This window comes from Crinia signifera, chromosome 19, assembly GCF_055691185.1.
Source record: "Crinia signifera chromosome 19, ASM5569118v1, whole genome shotgun sequence".
NCBI classification, from domain to species: Eukaryota; Metazoa; Chordata; class Amphibia; order Anura; family Myobatrachidae; genus Crinia; species Crinia signifera.
Window position 1 is genome coordinate 135,318,385 of NC_139226.1, and position 24,845 is coordinate 135,343,229.

General features: G+C 41.0%; 1 protein-coding gene across 1 annotated transcript; it reads left to right on the forward strand.

Annotated features, from left to right (window-relative positions):
- Positions 1-1,012: 1,012 nt before the first annotated feature.
- On the forward strand, positions 1,013-22,697 carry LOC146042187 (nicotinamide N-methyltransferase-like). Its single transcript, XM_083162114.1, has 3 exons — positions 1,013-1,186; positions 21,125-21,332; positions 21,539-22,697. Exons 1-3 carry the CDS (start codon positions 1,039-1,041, stop codon positions 21,957-21,959), a joined length of 777 nt encoding a protein of 258 aa, XP_083018240.1. The 5' UTR covers positions 1,013-1,038; the 3' UTR covers positions 21,960-22,697.
- Positions 22,698-24,845: the final 2,148 nt, after the last annotated feature.

Genomic DNA, 24,845 nt, shown 5'->3' on the forward strand with positions numbered 1-24,845 from the left:
CCAAAGGAATATATTTAAAACAGCTGCTGCATGCGTCAGGTGAGTTCTCCTAAACTCACAATTAAAGACTATAAGCATGAAAAATAAAATATGATGCTATGCGCTGCTGGGTAAAAATTATTTGTTCTGCTGAACAAATATTACTGGTAACACATTATTCATTGCTTATTGTATTGTTTATTATTTGTGAATATATTTGTTATGTATGACCATTATGTTAGTGGCCATTATCTGTGTAATTACATTTTAATGGTATTAAATTGACACAAGTTGAACCGTGTGTCCAGTATTATTTGTTCAGCAGGAACTATTCAGAGTATCATTTTTTTTTATAATTCTAGATCTTTATCAATTATGATAATAATAATTAATATTATTAATAGTCTTATGTCACATGCTATATCTTTAGATGTGAGTGATAATAATAGTCCTATGTTGTTTGCTAGGTCTGTATAAATGATGGGTATGTCTTTACAAGCTTAAGCCCCGTACATACGGGGGTGATATATTGCTCAGTTTCTCCTTTTCATCAGCGGCCAGAGATGGTCACTGATGAAAGAGAACCTCTGCTGGGGGTGCCGCAGAGGTAATCAGCTGGTTACAGGAGCAAACTCCTGCGACCAGCGATTAGAATGGGGCTGAAAACGGGAGCGTGCACCCGGCGATTTATCGCCGGGGCACACTCCCATCACTGGCAATTTGGTCACCAGCGACCATATTCCCAGCGATTTTAGCCCATATCGCCCCCATGTGTACACAGCATTACCTAGATGGGGTGTGGGTGGGTAACCATAACCAAAACCAAATTATTGTTGCTTTATTGCACATTGTAACGGAACATTAACACATGGTGAGGTCATATATTTATTTAATCATCATTATCAATAACAAGTCTGCCAAAGGTGATACATTCATAGTCAGCTGAGTATAAGAACACGGTGATGAGAGGAATTAACTTATATTGTACATATAAATAAAAGAGTCATACATGTTACAGATCAGAGTCCCGTCCTGCACAGTGTGAGAGAAGACAAGAGGATGGAAGCCAAACCTGCCCTGAAGCATTACCATAAGGATGGGATGGATTCCAGGGACTTCCTTCACTCTTATTTTAAGGAAGGAAGTGAGTACAGCTCTGAGTCCGTGGTGTTTGTTATGGAGAAGCTGCACAGCGCCTTAGCAACAGGTGCGTATCAGTATTGTTTCCTCAGATATATACAGTAGCATGTTATTGTAGCTGACATGGTGACCTTTATAACGTACAGGGTAACTACACTGATCCTCAGCTGTGCATAATGGGAACAGGTGAAACTTTCATTTGAAGCGGATTTATCGGGGAAACACCACAAAGGATGTTCCCTCAGCAAGTGCTTTGGTTGCACCTGTATCTCCTGCAAAACTTATTGCATGTGGCAGCACAGGATTAATGGGAGGAACCAGGAGATAAACACCCTGATTCCCCCACTTACTAACCCCCACCAGACAGTGCTCGAGTACAGGTACCTTTCCATCCAACTCCTGTCAACACCGGCGGTATCAGCACTCCCGGCAGTGGTAGCAGCTGCTGGTAGCAGAGTCTGTGGTCTGCGGTGCTGATTGCTTCCCTAGTACACCAGTGGCGGTGCTGACTATACCTAGTAACTGCTGGGTGATGTGCAACTGGGGCTACAGTAATGAGCAGCAGGGGGGTGGTACCAATGGGAAGCAGGGATCAGATTGACTTACTGGGACACGAAGTTCAACAGAGGTCAGTGTGTAAATATAGGTGGATTATTAAATGTATTTGATATGGTGGGTGTCAGAGAAGGCAATTAAATATATAAAGAGAAGAATTGAGAGGATCAGTAAATATATAAGTGGAGGGGGGATCATAAACTATATTAAGTAAGGGATTGAACTGATAAGTTGTTGGGATGAGAAAAGAGAAATTATTTTATTTGCAGAACCTTCCAAATGCAGCACCTGTCATCATCCAATCAGAGCTTGTGCATTGTATTCGCTGCCGGCCTGTGAGCTCTGACTGGTTTATGATTCTGTGCCATATTTGAAATGTGGGCATTATGTGTATGAGCAGCACCACTGGGGGCATTATGTGTATAAGCAGCACCTAAGAGGGCATTGTGTGTATAAGCAGCACCAAATGTGACTTTATGTGAATAAGCAGTACCACTGGGGGCATAATGTGTGTAAGCAGCACCACTGGGGGCATTGTGTGTATAAGCAGCTCCACTGGGAGAATAATGTGTGTAAGCAGCACCACAGGGGGCATTATGTGTATAAGCAGCACCACTGGGGGAATAATGTGTGTAAGTAGCACCACAGGGGGCAGTCTGTAAATACACCGGGTGCAACAATGCACAGTGAAGGCATAAAACATAAAAAATTTCACAGAAATAGATGCAACTCCAAGGACTAATCTGAAACAGGCTGGAATGCTGACAGAACAGACACTGGATTCACTAGGAACTGCAGTTGGGGAAGGAGAAGCAGTTACATGACCAAGGCAGTCATAACATATACTATAACCGGTGTGGATGAAGAAGCTGGGCAGGAATTTATTTGAGAATCCCACCATTCACCCGGCATGGGATCCATCAGATGTGACCATCCACCTGTGTCTCTGCCGCTGCTCAGGAGCCGGAAGTTTAGCCGTTGCCTAGCAAGGTCCCTGACAATGCCCGACACTTCAACCTGCCTGCCCAACAGATGCCAAAAGAACACAGTCTCCACTTAACACCATGACTAGGGACAGGCCACAGTGGGCATTGAGGTGTGTGTCATTATATGTATGGGGCATTATGGTGTGTGTGACATAATGTGTAATGGGCATTATTGTGTATGGCAAAATGTGTAGGGGCATTAAGTTGTGTGGCATAATGGGGTGTGTCGAATAATGTCTAAGGAATGAAAAATGTAAAATAATGGGGCATAAATCAGGTATTTTCTTTTTCCCCTGTGATGGCCAATGTACAGTATGGGCATGTGGATTGGTGCACTGGGTATAAGGGAGTTCTTTCCTGCAGTACCGTGTCTCTTGCAGTGAGGCCATGCCCTCTTTTTAGATACACACCAAATGCACAGATCCTGGCATCCACCAGGCATCTCAGCTGCCATGCCAGTCCGTCTGCCCGCATTCACATAAGTCCAGAACAACATGGCCGTGCGTTCCAACCGCCGGAAGTGATGCAGTGATGCATTCCAGATGGCCGGAAATGTAGCCACTGGAACTGATTCAGCAGCACTGGTCACCAGATGATATCAGTGACCAATGAATTAAGTACATATATACTCATGCTGCATTTTGTTTCATAGCGGCCACTAAGTATATATCATATAGAGAGGCAAAGGCACCATTAAAGCAAGTGGAAATGTAACAGCAACGGCATCACATATAATCACAAAAACAACATATAACATATATTATATTGTGCACACACACACACACACACACACATATATATATATATATATATATATATATATATATATATATATATATAAAACACTAATTCTTTGGCCCTGTACACTACGTTCTTTATGAAGTTAATAAGATGATTACTCAATCACAAATGGTAGGTGTATATGTCTATTTTTCAATTATCGTTTAATTAAATTTATATTACAATCAATTACTTAATCCTATATATAAAAAAACTTTATGCCAACTCCTAGACACAGATTTACATGGGCAGATCATATGCCCATGCCAAACTAATACAGGTATATTTAATTAATAATTTTTTTGTCTCTAAGATGATAATATATACAAATAAATACACGTAAAACTTATATACTTTTCTAATATTATATTTATTTACAGTAAAATATTTTCTCGTTTTAAACTTCAACTACCAAGGAAATCCATTAAAACTCTAATAAAAGTTAAAATATCATTGAATTTTTAAAGGTACGTACCATGATATATCCTCTAAAAAAACTTTTCTATTAAAAGTCTATTCAAATGTTTTACAAATTCAATGGTTGTAAAACATTGGCAGATTCTAGGCCTTTTTCTTCTATTGTCCATTTGTTCCTAAATCATTCTGTTCTCCATTTGTTCATTTTCATTTATTAACCTGAAAAACTGATTGATGTTAAATAGAATTAATGTCTTTCCTATTGTATATGCTTACAATTATGGGTACTTGTTTCCTAGCACGGCGCCCGTTGGGGTTGATCTTAAGTTAAGGTACTTAAAACATGCGATGGACGCGATGGACCCGATTTTCTGACTTTAACAAGCTCAATTGCCGGTAAAAGTGAAAATCGCGTTGATCGCGTCCATCGCGGCCCCTAATAAGTTGCCGCGATGCGACCGACGCGATCAACCCGATTTTCACTTTAAAATTAATTTAACATTGTTCCCTATGGGAAAATCGCGTTGATCGTGTCGGTCGTATCGCGGCCCCTTATTAGGGATCAACGCGATTTTCACTTTTACCGGCAATTGAGTTTGTTAAAGTCAGAAAATCGGGTCCATCGCGTCCATCGCATGCCTTAAGTACCTTAACTTAAGGCATGCGATCAACCCAAACGGGCGCCGTGCTAGGAAACAAGTACCCATAAGGGAACAATGTTAAATTAATTTTAAAGTGAAAATCGGGTTGATCGCGTCGGTCGCGGGCCATTATAATGGCCCGCGATACGATCAATGCGATCAACCCAATTTTACATAGGTGACAATGTGAAATGGGCCAATATGGCCCATTTCACATTGAATATGTGTAAAAAGTATGGTTAATGCCCCCCCCCCCCCAATTTTAAAGCCACCCCGGTATTTATACTTGGGGGTGGCGTGGGGGTGCATTTAAGCATTGTAAGCACCCATTAGGGTGCTTATACAATTTATAATCGCATCCCATCGCATTGCATCGCATGCGATATGGTCTGCGATGTGATGGGCGCCGTGCTAGTACACAAGTACCGAATTGATGACTCCTGATTTATTGTGCATCAAGAACTTTTTAAATAAATGTCATCAAAATGACTCTTGAGCTTATACTTTCTTTGGGCTGGGTGAAATTAGCCCTGGATTTGTGCTTAATATCTCTCCTTTAGACCGAAGTAGCGCCTGTTATAATATATAATCTTGCTCCCCCTACTACCAATTCTCTGATTGCCACTTCATCACACTGCATGTATCCTGAGGGTGGCTATCCCTCACAGGGAGGCACCAGAGCAAGTATAGGTAAGTGCGGCAAGACCTGAGACCTAGACATGACAAAAAGGACAAAAAGTACTCGTCAGGGTTGCCCGCTATCCCCTTTGGTTTTCGCCTTAGCGATAGAACCCCTTGCCGAAGCTATCCGATCCAATGCGTTGATCCGGGGCCCCACTGTTTTTGGCAAAGAATACAAAATTAGTCTGTTTGCGGACGATGTTTTACTCACATTAGTAGATCCAGAGGCCTCGCTACAACATTTACACGTGACTCTGGAACAATACTCCGCTGCCTCATATTATAAATTAAACACCTCCAAAACAGAAGCCCTTCCAATAAATTTTTCCTCTACCCTTCTCCAATCAGTGAAGACCCAATATAGCTACGCTTGGCAGGATAGAAGCCTGCAGTATCTCGGAATCCACCTCACCCCGAAGGTCTCAGACCTCATACCCACCAACTACCTCCCCCTCCTTCGCAAAATCTCCATGCTATTATCAGATTGGACGATGCATCACGTATCATGGGTGGGTCGCATAGCTGCTTTGAAAATGATGGTCCTCCCCAAAATGATGTACCTATTCCGAACAATCCCTATTTTACTCCCTAAAGCCTTGATCTCTAAATTTAACTCAGCTCTCATAAAATATGTTTGGAAAGGAAAAAAACCTAGGCTGGCTCGCACTACAATGTCACTCCCTAAATCAGAGGGAGGTCTATCATTCCCGGACTTACACCTATACCAAATAGCGTGCATTCTTTCCCCTATTAGCGCATGGTTTGCAGATAGCAACCCCAAAACATGGGTTCGATTAGAAGTAGGTTTAATTTCACCCCTCCCTCTAGCCGATGTCCTTTGGCTCCCAGAATGTGAGGGCCATAGTCTGTTGTCACGTTCGGTGGTGGTTCATTCGGCACAGAGGGCCTGGTTGGAATTAGTATCTAAAATAGATAACGTTCACCTTCCACCCCCTAACCTGTCGATGGCAGGCTTAGCGTCCCTGATCCCGGACCTGAATTTAGACTCTTGGGTATCTAGAGGTATGGTTTCACTCAACGAAGCAACCAGCGAAGGCCATCTCCTACCCTTTAGCCAACTTCAATCTAGGTTCTCCCTACCACATAGAGACTTTTATAAGTTCTTACAAATTCGCCACTGGTTATATAGCGTAACACAAGCCTCCAATAAAATGTATGTAATTCCAAATTACCTCCAAGATTTAATCTATAGAAAAGGTAGTAAAGGGGGGATCAGTAAATGGTACTCTTGCATCATAGACCTTTATTCACCCCAGAAATTAAAGGCCTTAGTAAAGTGGGAATCTGATCTCTCCTGCTTGAAGAGTGGCAGGGAGTGTTCTATAACTGTTTTCATGTGTCAAAATGTGCATCTCATATCGAACATTTCTATAAACTACTTCATCGGTGGTACCTCACCCCTGCCAGGCTTCACTCAATCTGGCCATCTCACTCAAATATGTGCTGGCGAAACTGTGGTGGTGTTGGCACCCTAATTCATATCTTCTGGTCCTGCCCTACCCTCGCCCTCCTCTGGTCGGAAGTTTTCAACCTCATATCTGATGTCCTAGGTTACTATATACACCCCCTGCTCAAACTAGCACTTCTACATATTTATTTTGGAACTCTCCCCCCGTCCGATAGGTACGTGATGGGCCATATATTAGTAGCTACCAGGTTACTGATTGCACAATATTGGCGCACCCCCCAAGTCCCCACTTTATCAGCAGTCGAACACGTGGTCCAATCCCACTACGAATATGAAACTGCTGGTCTACTGTTACGAGGTAGCCCTTCTAATCAAACTCCCCGATGGTCCACCTGGCATGCTTATAGATCCCTTCACCCGTTAAAGTGAGCCTGCTGAACAGCTATCCTAAGATTCCATGCGACATGAATGCCCAGCCGACTCGTGACTTCGCCAGTTATTCCTTTATACTACAACAGATTCATTTTTCTTGTACTCGGTGCCCATGTGTAATTGACCAGGTAGCCACACCTTAATAGAATGTCTTGGTGTTTTATATAGTGTTGCCTTTATGCCTCATGACTATATTTTGTAATGGTAATTACGTGAATTTATCCCTATTCCCTACCGTCCCACCCTTCCCTTTTCTCTATTCTGTACCCTTTTCCCTATAAGTGTTTCATAAAAAACTAATAAAAATTTAATTTTGAAAAAAAAAAAAAAGGACAAAAAGACCTTGTTTGCACTAAATGGCAGCTGCACTCTATATAACATCTCTGTTAGTGGAGGTTGAAACAGATAGAAATGTATAGAATTAGAGTGTGCATGAATATTAACCACCACCTTAATATGCAATTACACAGTGGGAAAGCTTATATAAAATTAATTAGACCATAGAACATAAAACATATCAGAGTCAGATACAATATCCATTGATTTGTCCTTTTTTAAAGTTGATGGAATCCGACGTGTTTCATCATAAATTACTTCAACAGGGGAATAGACTGTAAATAGTAAACATATAAATAGCCGTTTGAACCATGATCAAAATTATATTATACAATATTGTAAGGTATAGCTAAGAATGTAAATACATACCCGAAGCGAAGTGGGGGTATGAAAAGGTTGGAGGACGCGTGCCGCCGCCCCTCATGGGCTCGCTGCGCTCACCACGCTTCGGGTTGGTGTTGATGGATCTTTTATCTTATGAATCTCATGGATCTTATGCATCTTATGGATGCATAAGATCCATGAGATCCATAAGATGAGATCCATAAGATGCGATATTGTACATACAATTAAATTTTTTTTCAATTGAATAGATTGTATGCCTTAATTAAGTCATACAATCTTATGAGATGGGCGCCGTGCTAGAAAATAAGTACCCATTTAACAATAGAAAACAGGACTATCAAATCCATTTAATAATACAAATAAGTATATATTCATTCAGCAACCCACCAGAAATTGAAGTTTTGATCCTATGGGGGAAATTAACTAAGCCAAATACAGCTAAAAAATTATTTGTATAGTAAAATAATTTTTTTAGGCATATTTGTATTTTTGGCATTTACTATGCCAAAAATACAATTCGTATTCATATTTACAAATACGAATGTATAGGCCATCGGTAAATGCGAATAGGAATCACCGTTCAAAAGAATCCTGATTCCTAATTTACTAAGTGGCTGTAAGGTAAACTGCCGCTAATTGCCCGCCAAATACACCAGGAAAATGCACTTAATTTTCCTGGCATATTTGGCAGAAGCCTGCATGGATCAGTCAGATCTGTGCAGGCTTCAGTGTGTAGAAAAAGGAAAAATAAATAAATAATCTACAAAAACGGCGTGGGTTCATACAGTGGTTAGTAACTGGGTTATTGAATGTCATTAAACTCTATAGCAGTGGACATGATGTGTTCCAGCATGCGTTCCACCGCGAGTCATTTCCTTCTCCGGGAACTATTCCTTACTTGATGATTAGGGTTGGTGCATTCGCAATTAGTGTGTTTCAGCGATTTGCATATCACTAGATAGAATCCCGGTGTCCATTCACCATAGCTGATCAGTTTTAAACTGTGCGCTTGCACATATAGGGCCTTATTCTAGTTCACTCTTTTTGACAAAATCCTACTTAGATGGTCAAAACCTTGTCACTGCAGGTGGGGCAGATGTTACTTGTGCAGAGAAAAATTGATTTGAGTGGGGTTTTACTTCAAAGTGAGATCTATATTGCAGTGTAAAAATAAAGCAGTCAATATTTACCCTGCACAAAAACAAAAAAACTCACCCAAATCTAATTTTCTCTGCACATTTTACATCTGCCCCCCCCCCCCTGCAGTGCACATGGTTTTGTCCATCTAAGAAGGATTTTGTCAAAAAGAGTAAACCAGAATAAGGCCCTTAGTGCTGGTCCGTGAGGACACAAACCGGTAACGGATAACCTAAAGATAACCTATGACGTAATCATGAAAAGTCTCAGCTGGGTGTATAATATATGGGGCTGCATGTGTATACTATGGTTTTTTTAATAAAACAATTTATTTTGGCGTATGTTCTAATATATAATAATATTTTAACTTATCCATATGTCTTTATAAAGACATATTAGAGCTTTTATTTAAAAAGGTTTATAGCCCTGATGACCATTCATGATCAATAAAGGTGTTCTGTTACATATTCAATTGACAATTGACGATGTTACATAAATAGTGGTTACATAATATCAAAATATTACAACAATCTTTATACATAGTTGTACTTGTAATGTGACAATAAGTGTATAGATTTATTTATAGTAAATTATACTGCTTTCACATTGCAGAAACGGGTAATGACACGGTATTCTTTAATGGGACTTTAAAACGGTTCTGAACCTTAAGACCTTTCACATTGCAGGTTAAAACCGTTTTAAAAAGCATTTAATACCATTCACACATTCAACCTGTTTAACCCCCAAGGGACACGTTTCAAGCCATAGAAATAGAGCCGTTCACACTGCCTAAAAAACAGCTTTGAAACGTGTAGGACTCTGCTTTTTAAAAGTGTTGAAATATCAGTTAACTTTAACCAGTAAATCAACTCTGGCACCTTCACACTGCAGCCTTAAACGTTTTAAAATGGAAAAAAAACGGCAATATACCGTTTTAAAAGTGCAGTGTGAAAGGGGTATTAAACACAATCATATTTTGTTTGCACAGAATACTCAAACTTACTTATTGTTGACCCCCGTGATCTTCTATATGTGCTCGGCAGCAACTGTTACTGTAGGACAAGGCAACAGTGGGAGAATACAATAAATGTGCAATTGACGGGGAAGAAATAATTACACAAGCGCATGATTGGAAGATTGCATGGTCTGTATCATGGGTAGTGATTGGAAATCTTTAAATTAAGCAGATAAGTGATTGGAAATCTTTAAATTAAGCAGATATATCTAGACACACAAAGGTGTCTACCACACTGAACGATGACACACGGCGGTGTCAACATCTTGAACCTCAGTAAAGTCAGCCTGTTAGACTCCAAGCAAGGCTAACAAAGTTGTGGGTAACAAGTGCCCCTATGTTGTGTATCAGGAGCCAACAATATGATACCACCAGCGTGGGGTGTATGCAATCAAATATTAATGTCAGTAAAAAAGTGGGTACTTGTGTATTGTCACGGCGCCCACTAAGCTATTTGCTTAGTGGGCTATTCTGCGTAGTAAAATCGCATTGCATCGCATGGGCCATTTTAGTGCCCTGCGATGTGCGATGCGATTTTCCTATGTCATTTATTCACTGCTCTTTCAGCCCCGGGGGATCGCATTGCATGGCATCGCACCTCCCTCAAAATCGCATGCAGTGGCATGCGATTTCAAATCACATGCGATCGCATGCGATTTTAAATCACATGCGATCGCATGCGATTTTACAGGGTGTGCGATGCCATGACATATACCTTAAAATGATTGTATGACATACAATCATGTTTTAGGCATCCCCCCACACTATCAACGCCACCCTGAAGCGTGGCGAGCGGCAGCGGAACGCGTCCTCTGACGTTTTCATTACCCCACTCTCCATGTCGGAGTGGAGTTGATTTTATATTGTGTGTTAAGCGCAGCAAGCCACTGAGCCTGAAGCGTGGCGAGCGGACGTTGAATACATGTAAAGTAATCTGCGTCCGCTCGCCGCACTGCGCTCGCCGCTCTATATAAAATCAACTCCACACCGACATGGATAGTGGAGGAATAAAAAGGGCGGAGGACGCATTCCGCCGCCGCTCGCCACACTTTGGGGTGGCATTGATAGTAGGGGGGGGTCTAAAACATCATTGTATGTCATACAATGATATTATGGTATAGCTAATATCATGGCATCACATACCCTATAAAATCGCATGCCTTCACATGCGATTTTGTGAGACATGCGATGCGATGCCCCAGGGGTGAGAGAGCAGTGAATAAATTACAGTAAAAAATCACATCGCATCGCATGACCCTTAAATGGCCCATGCGATGCTATGCGATTTCCCTACGGTGCCGTACGTAGCAAAACTGGGCGCCGTGATAATACACAAGTACCAAAAAGTGTTATGAAAAATAACAAACTTTGAAAAACATTAAAGAAAAAACAAAAAAAAAGGGAAAAAGAATGAGATGACCATCATGTCAAGTATAAATGTCACAAGAAGCATCCCATTTTAAAGTCCTCATTAAGGCTCAGGGGGTCCTGGCAGTTAAGCCTGAAAATCCAGGCGAGTTCTTGTTGGAGTAATAATTTCTATCTATCTCCACCACACTTGAGTGGTGGCATATGATCCAGGATTGTACATTTCAAGTCTTTGACTTTTTGGGATTTCTCCAGGAAGTGCCTGGCAAATTCTTGAGCTCACTCTGAGCGATGTCTGGACTGGTACTTTTAGTCTCTCCTTCAGCATACGTGTTGTCTTTCCCAAGTTTACCAGCTTGCAGGGACACTGGAGGGCATATATAACAAACTTGCTTTTGCAGTACAGCCGGAATTTACTTCGGAAACTTACTTCGAGAGTTTCCAAGTTTGTGGATTCTGTCATCAAGCACTATGTACCTGAATTAAACACATATGTGAGAGATTCCACTCATATGTTACAACTCATTGATACCATTGTATGGGAGAGTGGCTAGAACTGGGCATCTATTGATGTCCAGTCACTGTATACAGCCATCCCCCATGAAGGTAGAATTGAGACAGTTAGATCAGTCCTTACTCGGGATCCATCTGTATCATTTACAGCTAGGGATTTTGTATGTGATTGCCTTGGTTTTGTACTCACACACAATTATTTTTAATTTTTGGGAGATTGGTATATCCCGCTGTGGGGCACAGCGATGGGGACGATCTGTGCCCCCAGCCTGGCTAATCTATGTGTGGCTAATCTATGTGAACTTCTTAAAGGTACATTGGCCCCTAAAATTCATTTTTTTCGTTGGTATATAGACGATATGATTATGATATGGAAGGGTGATGAAATCGAATTTAACCAATTTATGATGGAATTAAATGTTAATCAATTTAACTTGAAATTTACATCTAACTTCCGGACGGCAAAAATCAAATTTCTTGATCTAGTGCTTAGTGTTGAAAACTTTCCCCAGGTATTCTATGTTAAAACTTGCACCTTTTTTAAAAGTGTGGATAGCAATAGCTATCTTGAGTATGAAAGCTGTCACTCGAAGTCATGGAAAAACAATATCCCATTTTCCCAGTTCCTGCATTTACGCAGGAACTGCACAAACCTTGAAACCTTTGATGCTCAAGCGGGTATTTATACACAGAGATTCAGGGAAAGGGGTTAACCCTTGAAAGTTGTGGAATCAGCACTTACAAAAGCCAGAGAGTCGGTCCGGGAAGAAGTCCTCCAGTATAAAATGAAAAATAATGAGGAAAAAAAGACAGATTGTTTGTTCATCACTAAGTATAACGATGGTGAGAAACAAATCTCTAATATTTTGAGAAAGCACTGGCATATTCTTAAGTGTGACTCAGTCTTGGGTGCCCATACAGATGATGCTCCAAAAATTGTATTTACAAGGGCCAAGGCTATTAGCGCTTGGACATCAAAGAGTCAATTAGAAGTGATAACACCTTCTATTACCACTAATTGTCCATCATCCTTTTTTGTCTTTAAAGGGCTGTTTTGCTTGTGGCAGGTGCAAAATTTGTTCCTTTATACAAAAAGGTTCCTCTTTTATATCACCCAATTGTACAATATTTAAAATAAGCCAATATATTAACTGTAATTCGACTTACGTTGTACATTTGTTAACTTACCCGTGTGGCTTTAATTATATTGGAAAGACCAAGCGCCCATTGAAGGTGCGGATTTTGGAACATTTGAGGAACATTAAACACATTGTTATCAATCATAGTGTTCCTAGGCATTATAAGAACAGCCATAACTGTAACTTTTGGGGTACCAAGATCAAAGCATTGGAGATAGTACCTGTTAATAAAAGAGGTGGTGATCGGAATCGGGCCTTGCTTAGCAGTGGCGTGCGGTGGGTGAGGCAGGTGAGGCAAAGCCTTTCCTGTTATACTAGCGTATATGCCGGTGTTTTGAATTTATAAAGTATGTCAAAAATACAAATTATTTATTAAAAACTTCTTATTTTTATTATTCTAATCATTTTTATAGTCAAAACTCTGGAGTAAAAAGTCTATGGCAGGTGAGGCAGTGCCTCACCTGGCTACCTTTTCTGCACATCACTTATCAAAACTCATTGAATCTCCAGCAGTGTACACTGCTGCACATTTGTATAATGCTGGTATGTACCCCATGGCTCATATATTGTGTGCATATCTGGCTCTGGTACTTGCCAGGGACTCTTGAGCCATTTACCTCACTGCACGTCCCTGTTGCTTAGACGCGAAACCTTCTGGATTCTCACCCTGAACAGTCTTACACCTTCAGGGCATGAGATTACCCCCTTCATTAATCGCAAAATTTTATGTAATTTATATTAATTGCTTCATGATTTCATTTAACCGATATATATATATATATATATATATATATATATATATATATATATATATATATATATATATATATATATAGTAACACGCATCAGGTGGCACTCGGAGGCTGATTCAGTGAATTCAAATGGTGTTTATTCAAAACGACATCTACGTTTCGGGGCTCTTGTCCCCTCCTGAATCAGCCTCCGAGTGCCACCTGATGCGTGTTACTATTGTAAGGATTTCCAATCCTGCTGGAAGGCACCGGAGCACGTGAGTCCGGGGGACAGCAGAGTGCCGGGACGCACATCGTTTGTCTATATATATATATATATATATATATATATATATATATATATATATATCAGAGAAAAAAAAAGAGAAAAAAGACTCTCTCTTTGTTGGGGCACTCTTTGAAAATGATTACTGTTCAGTAATCGACAACTTGTAACGGTATGTTATGCGCTATGAGCAATAAATCATGAGTTACAACACAAACATGAGTGACAGAGTATGAGTGGCAGCCTCTAGTGGCCAATGTGACCAGGATATAATCGGCGAGTTAAAGAAACTAGTAACGCTTGAGGAAGTAGGTTGGATTAACCCAACTCGAAATATGGTATGAATTAAAATTTAGCTTTTATTAGATCTTATTAAAATATACACTAGACAAGAACGTTTTTTAGGCGCTCACACACAAACATATAACATATGTCGTATTGTATTTGACAAGTTCAGAGATTCACACTAACTTGTGTGCCCTGTGGGCAAAGCGTCCCCTGGTTCTGTGACACTTAGTATTATTTGCTCTACTGAGCGCAGACAGGTCCCGAAAATCAGGACTAAAGAGGTATCAAAAAGAGTGGGTCTTATGAAGTGAGACTAGTTTATTCTAGCTTTCTCCACAACCCGGTGAAATATCCCAGCACAATCAGTGCATTGGAGGGGATCGTCTGCGTATCACTTAAACAGGGTGTTAAGCTATGAGATTATCTGGGATTCGCTTAGTCAGAGCCACAGACTATCCATTCACGAGTAGAAGTGTACTGGATAGTTCAATACATAAAATTCCACCACAGTAGTTGATATGTATCAGAATGCTGTTAGAACAGTGAATATTTCAACATTGTATCAATGTGGTAACAGTCCCTCAAATGAGTCTGTTCTTGAATGGGTGAGAACTGTGGGCTGACCAGTGATCCTTTTATTTTTTGCCTTTTTGCCAAAAAAAGGGGGAAAAATATTTATGATTGAGATTCCGCAAACTTAGGAATCTGAGTAGTAATGAAAAAGGGGCTTGCCTTCCAAGCCGGCGGTCCTATCTGACAGCGCCTGTCAACAGCAATACATTTGTAGAAAGGCTAACACCAAAGTGTGTCTCATTTACTGCAGTCAGACAGTGATTTGGTACTCTACCAGCACACACAATGTTGAATAGGGATTAACACAAACTAAACAGCGCCTGTCCACAGCAATACATTTGTAGATAGGCTAACACCAAAGTGTGTCTCATTTACTGCAGTCAGACAGTGATTTGATACTCTACCGGCACACACGGTGTTGAATAGGGATTATCCCAATCTACCCGCCACTATGTCGGCAATAACACATATGTTATTTACTGCAGTCAGACAGTGATATGGTACTCTACCAGCACACACAATGTTGAATAGGGATTATCACAAACTAAACAGCGCCTGTCCACAGCAATACATTTGTAGATAGGCTAACACCAAAGTGTGTCTCATTTGCTGCAGTCAGACAGTGATTTGATATTTTACCGGCACACACGGTGTTGAATAGGGATTATCCCAATCTACCCGCCACTATGTCGGCAATAACACAAATGTTAGAGATGAGAGTTAAATAATGGCAGTTGGCTCAAATAAACAAACAAACATATTGCACATATTGATCTTTGATCCAAGCTGACACAGCCTCTTGTTAATTGTATTCAGCCGACCGCTGTCGTGTCGACATAATAAATTCTACTGTCTGTTTTTTCTGATTATATCTCAAACAGTCTCTCGTCAACAGTAGTGTGTATAATGTCTAATTATTGTTCCAAATAACATTTTTTATCAATGATAATTCATATCAGTGAAACCGTCAGTAGCTCAGGTGCTGTATTTGTATTCAACTGTCTGGGTTACAGTGCGTCTGGAAATAATGTAGACGTTCCCGCTAGGTAGTTGGATAGGAATAGGGGATATTAGGATGGGGAATGGGGAAGGGGATGGTTGTACACCCAAGGGAAGAAGGGAGAGGAGGATCACAGCAAGAAAAGAAAGAAAAGGGAGTTTGAAAAGGAAAGTAGAGACCAGTAGGAGATAAGAATCTGACTATATCCAAAGGGTATGAGTGATCCCACCGACTTTATATACCCTTAACAAAGGTGGGGTAGTCTGGTTAGAGGATTGGAAAGTCTCCTTTTCCCCTCTAGCAGGCTGCCCACATCCAAATGTCAGCTGCCACCTATGGTAGTGGGCTTTTATGGGTATTGTGGGGGAAGGACTCTGCCCAACATGGAGTCAGAGAGATAAAGATAGGTGCTACCCTTTAGTGTGAAAGCGGCTGCTGCCCACCTGATATACCTATCACTGGAGGTGGAATACTGTATGAGACTAGGAGAGGTCTCCCTTCTCCTGTCATACCTTCATACGCCCCAAGTAAGCTGCCATCTTAGGATAGATGGGCTTTTTTAGGTATGGTGGGTGAGCGGGCTTGTTGTTACACTGGGGGGATTTATTCCACCTAATATGAAAATAAAAGGGGTGAGGGGAGAGTTGTTAGAGGGGGGACGGACGGTAGCAGGTAGGAGGTGAGGGGAAGAGTCGGGGGGGAGAGAGAGGAGGTTAAGGGGAGAGCGGGTGGACGAATACCTGTGAGCGCACACACTGCGCTGGGCAGCTCTGTGTCTGTCCCGACGGGTGTGCTGTAGCTGCTGCTGGATAGGCTGCGACGGCACTGTGGCTGTTATGGCTGTGTCCCTTTTCCACGATGCACACGTGGAGAGGGCTGCAGGGCTGGAAGTCCTGGAAGCGCTGGGATAGCGCTAGCGCCGGTCTGTGGCCCAATTGATGCTGTTGTGGCAGGTAAAGGAGAATAGGGCTGCCGGTGTCCGTAGCGCTGGAATAGCTGAGACGGTCAGCAGCGCGGCTGCTGCTGCTGCGGCTCGTGTAGCCGAGTTCAGGAGGCGCTCAGGCTGCCGGTGTCCATAGCGCTGGAGTAGCGCTGAGTAGGTAAGCAGCGTGGCTGCTGCTGCTGCGGCTCGTAAGGCAGAGTTTAGGAGGCGCTCAGTGACTGCGTCACTCCCACTAGAAACCAACGATCGTTTCACCTTTCTGGCTTCATCAGGGTTAAGGGTGTGTGGCCTGCTGGAAGGCACCGGAGCACGTGAGTCCGGGGGACAGCAGAGTGCCGGGACGCACATCGTTTGTCTATATATATATATATATATATATATATATATATATATATATATATATATATATATATATATATATAGTCCAGAATAAGCCGCACTCCAGCATTGAAATAAACAATTTTCTTTTAATAATTACAGCTTATGAGCTTTAACTTTTCGGATGGCAGATAAAGGAGGAGCCTTAGTGATTCAGGACTCCTCCAAATACCATCTACAAGTAATGAAACATCTACAAGACAAACTGCCAGTTACCAGCGGATCCATCTGCTAAATTCCATAAAGAATTAAAGGACATTTAAAGGACATTTTAACCCGAGCAGTGGAAGAAAAAATTATACCTAAAGAACTGATGGAAAAACTACTACCTCCATATCCATTAGTAGCAACGTTTTATTGTATCCCCAAGATACACAAGTCCCTTGAAGACCTCCCGGGAAGGCCTATAGTGTCGGCCAGAGAGTCGCTGACACATCGAACATCAGTATTCATAGACGGCCTGTTACAACCGTGTATAAGGACTCACCCTAAATATCGGTTGGACACTATGACCTTACTGAATAGGTTGAAAGAGATCCTAAAGTTGGAGGGGGAAGTAGGGCTGTTCACTATCGATGTGAGCAGCCTGTACACGGCTATTCCCCAAAGAGAAGGGTTAGAGTCAGTACAAAGGTTTATCACGGATAATGCTTATTACTCAGGCCCTAATGTATCACTCATTGTTGAATTATTGCAATTCGTATTGGAAAAAAAATTCTTTATTTACAGAGATATGTTCTTTCTTCAAAAAAACGGATGCTCCATGGGGTCGGCGGTCTCACCATCCCTGGCAAACATTTTTATGTTTCAGGTAGAGCAGCAAGTATTTTTTAATCAGCCAGATGTAGCAGAGAGGATTATTTTCTTCTCTTGCTACATAGATGATCTGCTGCTGTTCTAGCAAGGAGATGCAGTTAAAATCCCGGCGGTCAGAATCCCGGCGTTCAGAATCCTGACCGCCGAAATCCCGACACTTTCTCCCTCCGTGGGTGTCCACGACACCCCTGGAGGGAGAATAAATTAGAGTGCCGAGTGTAGCGAGGCACCGGGCCCGCTGCGTGGCGAGGGCAGCGAGCCCGCAAGGGGGGGCGATCCACGTCCCCCCCTTGTCTGGATTTCGGCGGTCCGGATTCCGGCATCGGATTTTGAACGCCGGGATCCCGAACGCCGGGATTTCATACTGAATCCCTAGCAAGGGCCAGTAACGGTGATCGATAAATTGCTGGAGGAACACAATGCAGGCCCCAGCCCAATTAAATTTACTTATGAAAAGTGCAGGTCGACAGTAAATTTTGATGATGTAAAAATCTCTGTGACTGAGGGAATATTAAGTACCAGCCTTACTCCAAAAAAACTGACAGGAACAACCTGCTGTATGCAATGAGTTGCCATCCGAAGGGGACAATTTGCCTGTTACCCCGGTCCCAACTAATGAGAGTAAAGCGTATTAATTCCAATAATGAACAGGCTGAAGTTCAGATGACAGAGATGGTAGAGAAATTCATCAAAAGAGGTTACAACAAAAAAGCACTTAGTATTGCCAAAGAACAGGTGCAGGCATTAGACAGAGAGTCATTGTTAAAACCTAAGTTAAATTAGGTCACGTTAGAGAACCAGAGCATGGTGCCCTGGGTTAGCACCTACACCAATTCTAGCCCTGACATTACTAAGGTAGTGAAGAAACATTGGTCTCTGGTGAAATCAGATCCTGATCTAAAATTGTCTACAACCAGAATTTTATCGTGCTATAAAAGATAAAAAAATCTGCGGCATATGTTAGTAAAAATCTACACTCCGGCAGAAAAAAACAGCATAAGAAAAAAAGTGTTAGGGTGTATAAGGTGCACATGCGTAACATGTAAATTCCTTATCCCCGGTACTATGTTCTACCATCCCCAGTCAGGTAAACAACTGGAATTCAGACATACCTTAAATTGCAATTCTAAATTTGTAGTATATCAAATCCTGTGTCCTTGCGGAAAGAGCTACATAGGTAAAACGAAGCGCGCTTTCAAAGAGCGTATGAGCGCGCACCGTTCAGCGATCAAGGCAGCGCTTGTAACTGGGTCTAGTCCCCAACCAGTGGCTCGTCATTTTGCACAGATGAGCCATAGTTTAACGAGCATCAAATATCGCATGATAGATCATGTGGAGGCATCAATAAGGGGTGGCAATAGGGGCTTACGCCTATTGCAATTAGAAAGTAAGTGGATCATGTATCTGGGCACTTTAGCCCCACGCAGCTTAAATGAAGCCTCAGGAGTAGGAGTTCTCACTTGATGTATATTTGATGTATATTCAATGCATTTTAACTGGTATGTAACATCAATAGGTCAATTGTTCCATGATATTAATATGTGCTGTGAATTGTATATGTTTAGATAGAGTGAAGAGTCAGCGCCGGTGCTAGATTCCTCTATTATATGTGTTGGTATGCACCATTTAAATTGTGAATTGTTTGCCTCATCACCATAGTAACGGTGAGTGACGGTTATTGCCGCACATTGGCCGCATCACATGACATCACTGGGGAGCGTCACGTGTCCCGGCGTCCACGTCGTTGGACAGACGCAGGTTGTTACACATAAAAGGTCAGTAATTTGTAGTGTTCACTAGCCTGAGGAAAATACTGAGAATTATTGAAACGTTGCTGTTGCTGTGATTATTAAAAGAAAATTGTTTATTTCAAGGCTGAAAAGCGGCTTATTCTGGACTGTGTATTGCTGATTTATCAGCGGATTGCGGGCACCCGCCAAACAGAACTTTCAGTGGAGTTATATATATATATGTGTCCCTTTTTCCCTCATTTTCCCTAATTAATTAATTTTTTTAGTTCATTATATGTTTTTAAATGGTTTGTTAAAGATAGTATCTATGAGCTTTCTTTGTCCTAGTTAGCACTAGATGAATCTATTGTACGGCGTATGTATATATCACCGACTTATTCTGATTTATTCACACATGTTTACAGCGAGATTTATTTATACTTTTGGATCTGTCTCTTTAAATAGATCTGTGTTGGATTTATGTTATTCTAGTTTGAATAGCGTTATAGGTCCATATATATATATATATATATATATATATATATATATATATATATATATATATATATATATATATATATATATATATTGTTCAATTCTGATTTTATTTATTTTCTCTGTTTGTCCTTTATGCAAAAATGCTCTGTATATGCTTTATCACTATTGTGTAAAATGGTAATTAGTGATGCCGCACCTTTAAAATCTAATTGGTCACTATGAATCTTAAAACATTAAGCTGCCCATCCCCAACCACGCCCTCTGACAAAGTTTGATATGAAACGCGTTAGTCCGGGTTGGTGACGGCAGCTCTAGCTGTGCCTGGTTCACCCTGCCGCGTCCACTCTCGCTTGGAGTTGCCGACATGCCGTTCCACCTGGTGTGTAGCCGGCGTGTGACTGTGATCCTGTGGTGCTTGGAAGGTGACAGGAGTTGTGCCCGGGTGCATCAATATTGAATCTTGTGGTAACAAGCCCACAGCGGTTACCCACTTGGTATGAGTCTTTATTGATTTTATGTACTGTGACACAGTTTTGTGTTTTATTAAAAAATAGTTTTACACTATGGAGCGCACCTCTGCTGTTTTCTAACATATATATATATATTTTATATAAGTGGTGCTGCAGGGTTGCTTACTTAGGCAGTGAGAGGGCTGTGTGTATGATATTGTCTTTTTAAGGTATAATGCTAATTTTGGTAGCTTTTTATATCTGTACCATTACATTAAATTATATACAGGAATAATAATTAACTATTAAAATGAATACAAAAACATTACTGAGGATTCCTTGAGAGGTGATATGTGAGGAGGTCTGTGGAGGTGGGGGGTGACACTATGAGTTATTACACAACCCTAGTGAAGCCTCCTCCCCTCCCCACCTAACTCTCATTCATTAACATTAGTACATTAATGAATCTTTCTTTGCCGTTGAGTCACTATTACTCTATAGAATGTTGCATTCCTGCTTATCTGAGTCTTTCCCCGCAGGCCGGATTAAAGGAGAAACTTTGATTGACATCAGTTTGGGATCCTTCGTTCATCATCTTTTTGGTGTTTATGAATATTTTCAAGTGATCACAATACTAAAACTGACAGAGTCCTGTATAATGGAACTCAACAAATGGGTGGACACCCGCACTGGGGCGTTTGATTGGACTCATGCATGCAAGATTGCTGCCAAGCTGGCAGGTATCAGGTAAAAGATTCTAAACAAATAAAAACATAAAGGATGATTCACAGAAAAAAAATAACTCACGGGTATGAAATCACCCATGGGTGACTATACAATTAAAAATCTGGTCTTTACAATGAAAAATCGCATTGCATGCCTTAAGTAGTGGCATGCAATGATAAAATCGGGCGCCCAGATAATACATAAGTACCTGTTTTTTTTTTTTTTAGTGCTGAAGAACATAAAAAGAAAGACAAGTTAAAGGAAACAATTACACACATTGTGAAATGTGACATGAAGCAAGATAATCTCGTGGACAACTTACAACAAGCCGACTGTCTAATAACAGTGTCTCTGCTGGATGTAGTTAGTCAAGACCAACAAGAGTACATCACAAACCTGAGGAAGATAACAAAGATGATTAAACCTGGTGGTCATATTATTGTAATTGGAACCTTAAATGCCACCTATTACACTGCTGGTAATGATAGGCTACATATTTTCAAATACGATGATATTTTTGCACGAAAGGCCCTAACCAATGATGGATTTGAAATTATCTCCTGTGAGTTACTTGATAGAAAGGTAGAGAGTGATCTTGCAGATTATAAACAACTGATGTTCCTGACAGCTGTCAAGGGGAATATTTAGGATGTGATTGGTGGTCATTGGCTTGATGATTCCTTCAAACACTTAATAATACCAGCTGATCTCTTGTAGCTATTCTTACCTTCTATATCAATCAGCCATGTACTAAATATTACAAACTATACAACTCTAAACATGAGACATAAAGTTTATTTTAAAAAAATATTTATTTTTTTAAATCTTTCTCATAATGCAAAATTATAAAAAGTATTATGGGAAGTGGCTGCTTTTCACTGTAAAACAAATGAGGTTCTGCTCTATCAAGTACAGCCTGGCCTTATCAGCAGACTATCCGGAGGCTGGGTTACTGACTGGCTATATAGCACTTGGACTGGACTAATCTGTTGATACAATTTGCAGGAAAACTATAATAAACTATATTTAATGGTATAATTAATAGTTGAGTCTTCCAAATCCCAAATATTAAAATAGGGAAAATTACAAAAGATGGATTTGAAAAGATTTGAGCCCGAAACAGTGACACCTCTAATGGTTCAATGTACGCAAACTTGATTGAATAACTAAAATTCTTTAAAATATTATTTCAAATTATACCTATACAGCATGCAATGCCCCATACACACTAGATTAAAGTAATTTAGTTATTGGCTAGATTGTGATTTGTTACATTAGCAATCAATGGGGGAAATCAATTACAGTTCAGGTATCCCATATCCGGGCATCCCGTATCCGAATTATTCCAAAAAATGTGTTTTTTTGGAATAATTAAAAAAAAAAATTCGTCCCCCCCCCTAACCCTCTTTTAATACTTACCAAGTCCTCCAGCGTTCATGGCAGGCCTTCAGCGTCACCGGCGCGCCTGGGATCTCGTGCAAAGCACTCCTGGGACCGCTGGAGACGCCCGAGAGGATGCTGAAGGCCTGCCATGGACGCCGGAGGACTCCATGAACGCCGAGGGACCACCAGGGGCAGGTAAGTATGCCTAAAAAAAAAATTATTCCAAAAACCGGAAAATTCCCTTATCCGGAATGCTCGTGGTCCCGAGCATTTTGGATAAGGGAGACTCAACCTGTATAACTGTACAATTAAAGCACATTTTTTGTAACAAATATTGTAAGAATTAATTAAAACTTCAAAATAGGCCTTTCTAAATAACTCATGTATTCTACAAGGCAATTGCTCAAATTATCTATGTTGTATTCATTTATGCACATTGCTATTGTAATCTGATGCACAAGCAGCTTTTGCTAATTAAAATTATATACAGCAAACCTATTTTATGTATGCTATTGTGACTGGATCTGCAGAAAAATTTTCTGATACAGTGTTTCCAGCAAATTTAAACACATCAGAACTAAACATATTTTAGACTTTTAAAATAATTTATGTTTTATATGGAAACCTCAAAAACATGTTTTGGTTAAATCACTTCACATCACTGAATTTTTTTTTTTTTTTTGTGGTGGAAAAAAAAATCTTTGTAACACAAACATAAATGGAGATTTTATAAAGTCATTGGGACAATGAAAGCCCTGACCTCCTGATGCCCCTCCCCCTACTGCCTCTGAAGAGTACTTCTTTTACAATGCCATCATCACCTGAGTTTGCTCCAAGATCCCCTGCCTGTATTCCCTTGTCACGTGCCCTTGTTCCTGGGAAACCTGCAACCTCTCCTGTATCATCTGGGTCAACATAGAAGACATGGCATGCACTACCTGAGAGAGTGCCCTATGCCACTGTTATGTTGTAGTGCCACATTAGATGCCCAGTGAAGGCGATTGTGGTTTGATGCTCCAAAAGTGGTGGAGGAACAAAGTCAGTTTATCCACAGTGGGAACGGTGTCATGTGTAGTGTGTGATGATGGTTGCTACAACTGTGACTGTGGCACATGGGTGTAGGCTCCATGGGAGTGAGGATCATGTCCTCCTGAATAGGTCACTAAACCTAAAAGTGGCAAACCCAGAGGTGCTGGTAAGAAGGTGACGGAGGTGCTGACAGCACATGAGAAAGACCTGCAAATGAGAGAACATATTAAAAAGAAAGAAAAGAAAAATGGCCTGCTTCTGGGAAGCATGGGTCATGTGTGTCTGGGCACCTAGTGGGCATTGGAAAATCTTTTCCATGGCATGAACAGGGAGCCATTTTCTGTATAAAGCTACATGCAGATAAAGTATCCTCCTCAACAGGGACCTCCACAGCACTCTCCATCACCTCATCCTTCTCACACTCTTCTGGTTGTGTCCAACACAGGCTGCTACTAGGACATGACGTCCTTTTCTTCCGATTCCTTCTCCTCCAGCAGGAGCCTCCTACTCTCTCTGAAACCTCTCCTGGAGCCGTGTGTGCTCCAATCCCTACAATACCTCTTCAAACAATACACCAACCCCCCCCCCCCCCCTCTCTCTCTCTCTCTCTCTTCTCACTCTCATTTAATAAATCCACCAATTTCATCTCACAAAAATGCCTACTACCATTTGAAGGAAAGAAGGTAGTATGAGGGTTATATAGAGTGTGTGCTACAGTACTTAAATCATATTACATTGGCTGAGTTTTGGAGAAAACTTTGGACATTTTAATGTGAGCAAACTCTACATGCTATAATCGGCTCTCATTAAATCCCTGCCTCAGCATCCTACTGAGCCTAAATTAGAATATTTATATATGGGAGCACGATGGTAAGACAGACTCGGTATGTTACACACTCTCAGCCTACTGAGCCTAGATTACTAATGAGTAATGGGATCACCATGGTAAGTCAAACTCAGTATGTTACACACTCTCAGCCTACTGAGCCTAGATTACCAATGATATATGGGAGCACTACGGTAAGTCAGACTCAGTATGTAACACAATCTCAGCCTACTGAGCCTAGATTACTAATGATATATGGGATCACTATGGTAAATCAGACACAGTATGTAACACAC

Bases quoted from the DNA above. Each gene is read 5' to 3' on its own strand.
- LOC146042187 (XM_083162114.1), top strand. From the start codon at position 1,039: ATGGAAGCCAAACCTGCCCTGAAGCATTACCATAAGGATGGGATGGAT. The intron at 1,187-21,124 runs GTGCGTATCAGT...CTTTCCCCGCAG, and splicing joins GCACAGCGCCTTAGCAACAG to GCCGGATTAAAGGAGAAACT. The intron at 21,333-21,538 runs GTAAAAGATTCT...TTTTTTTTTTAG, and splicing joins GCCAAGCTGGCAGGTATCAG to TGCTGAAGAACATAAAAAGA.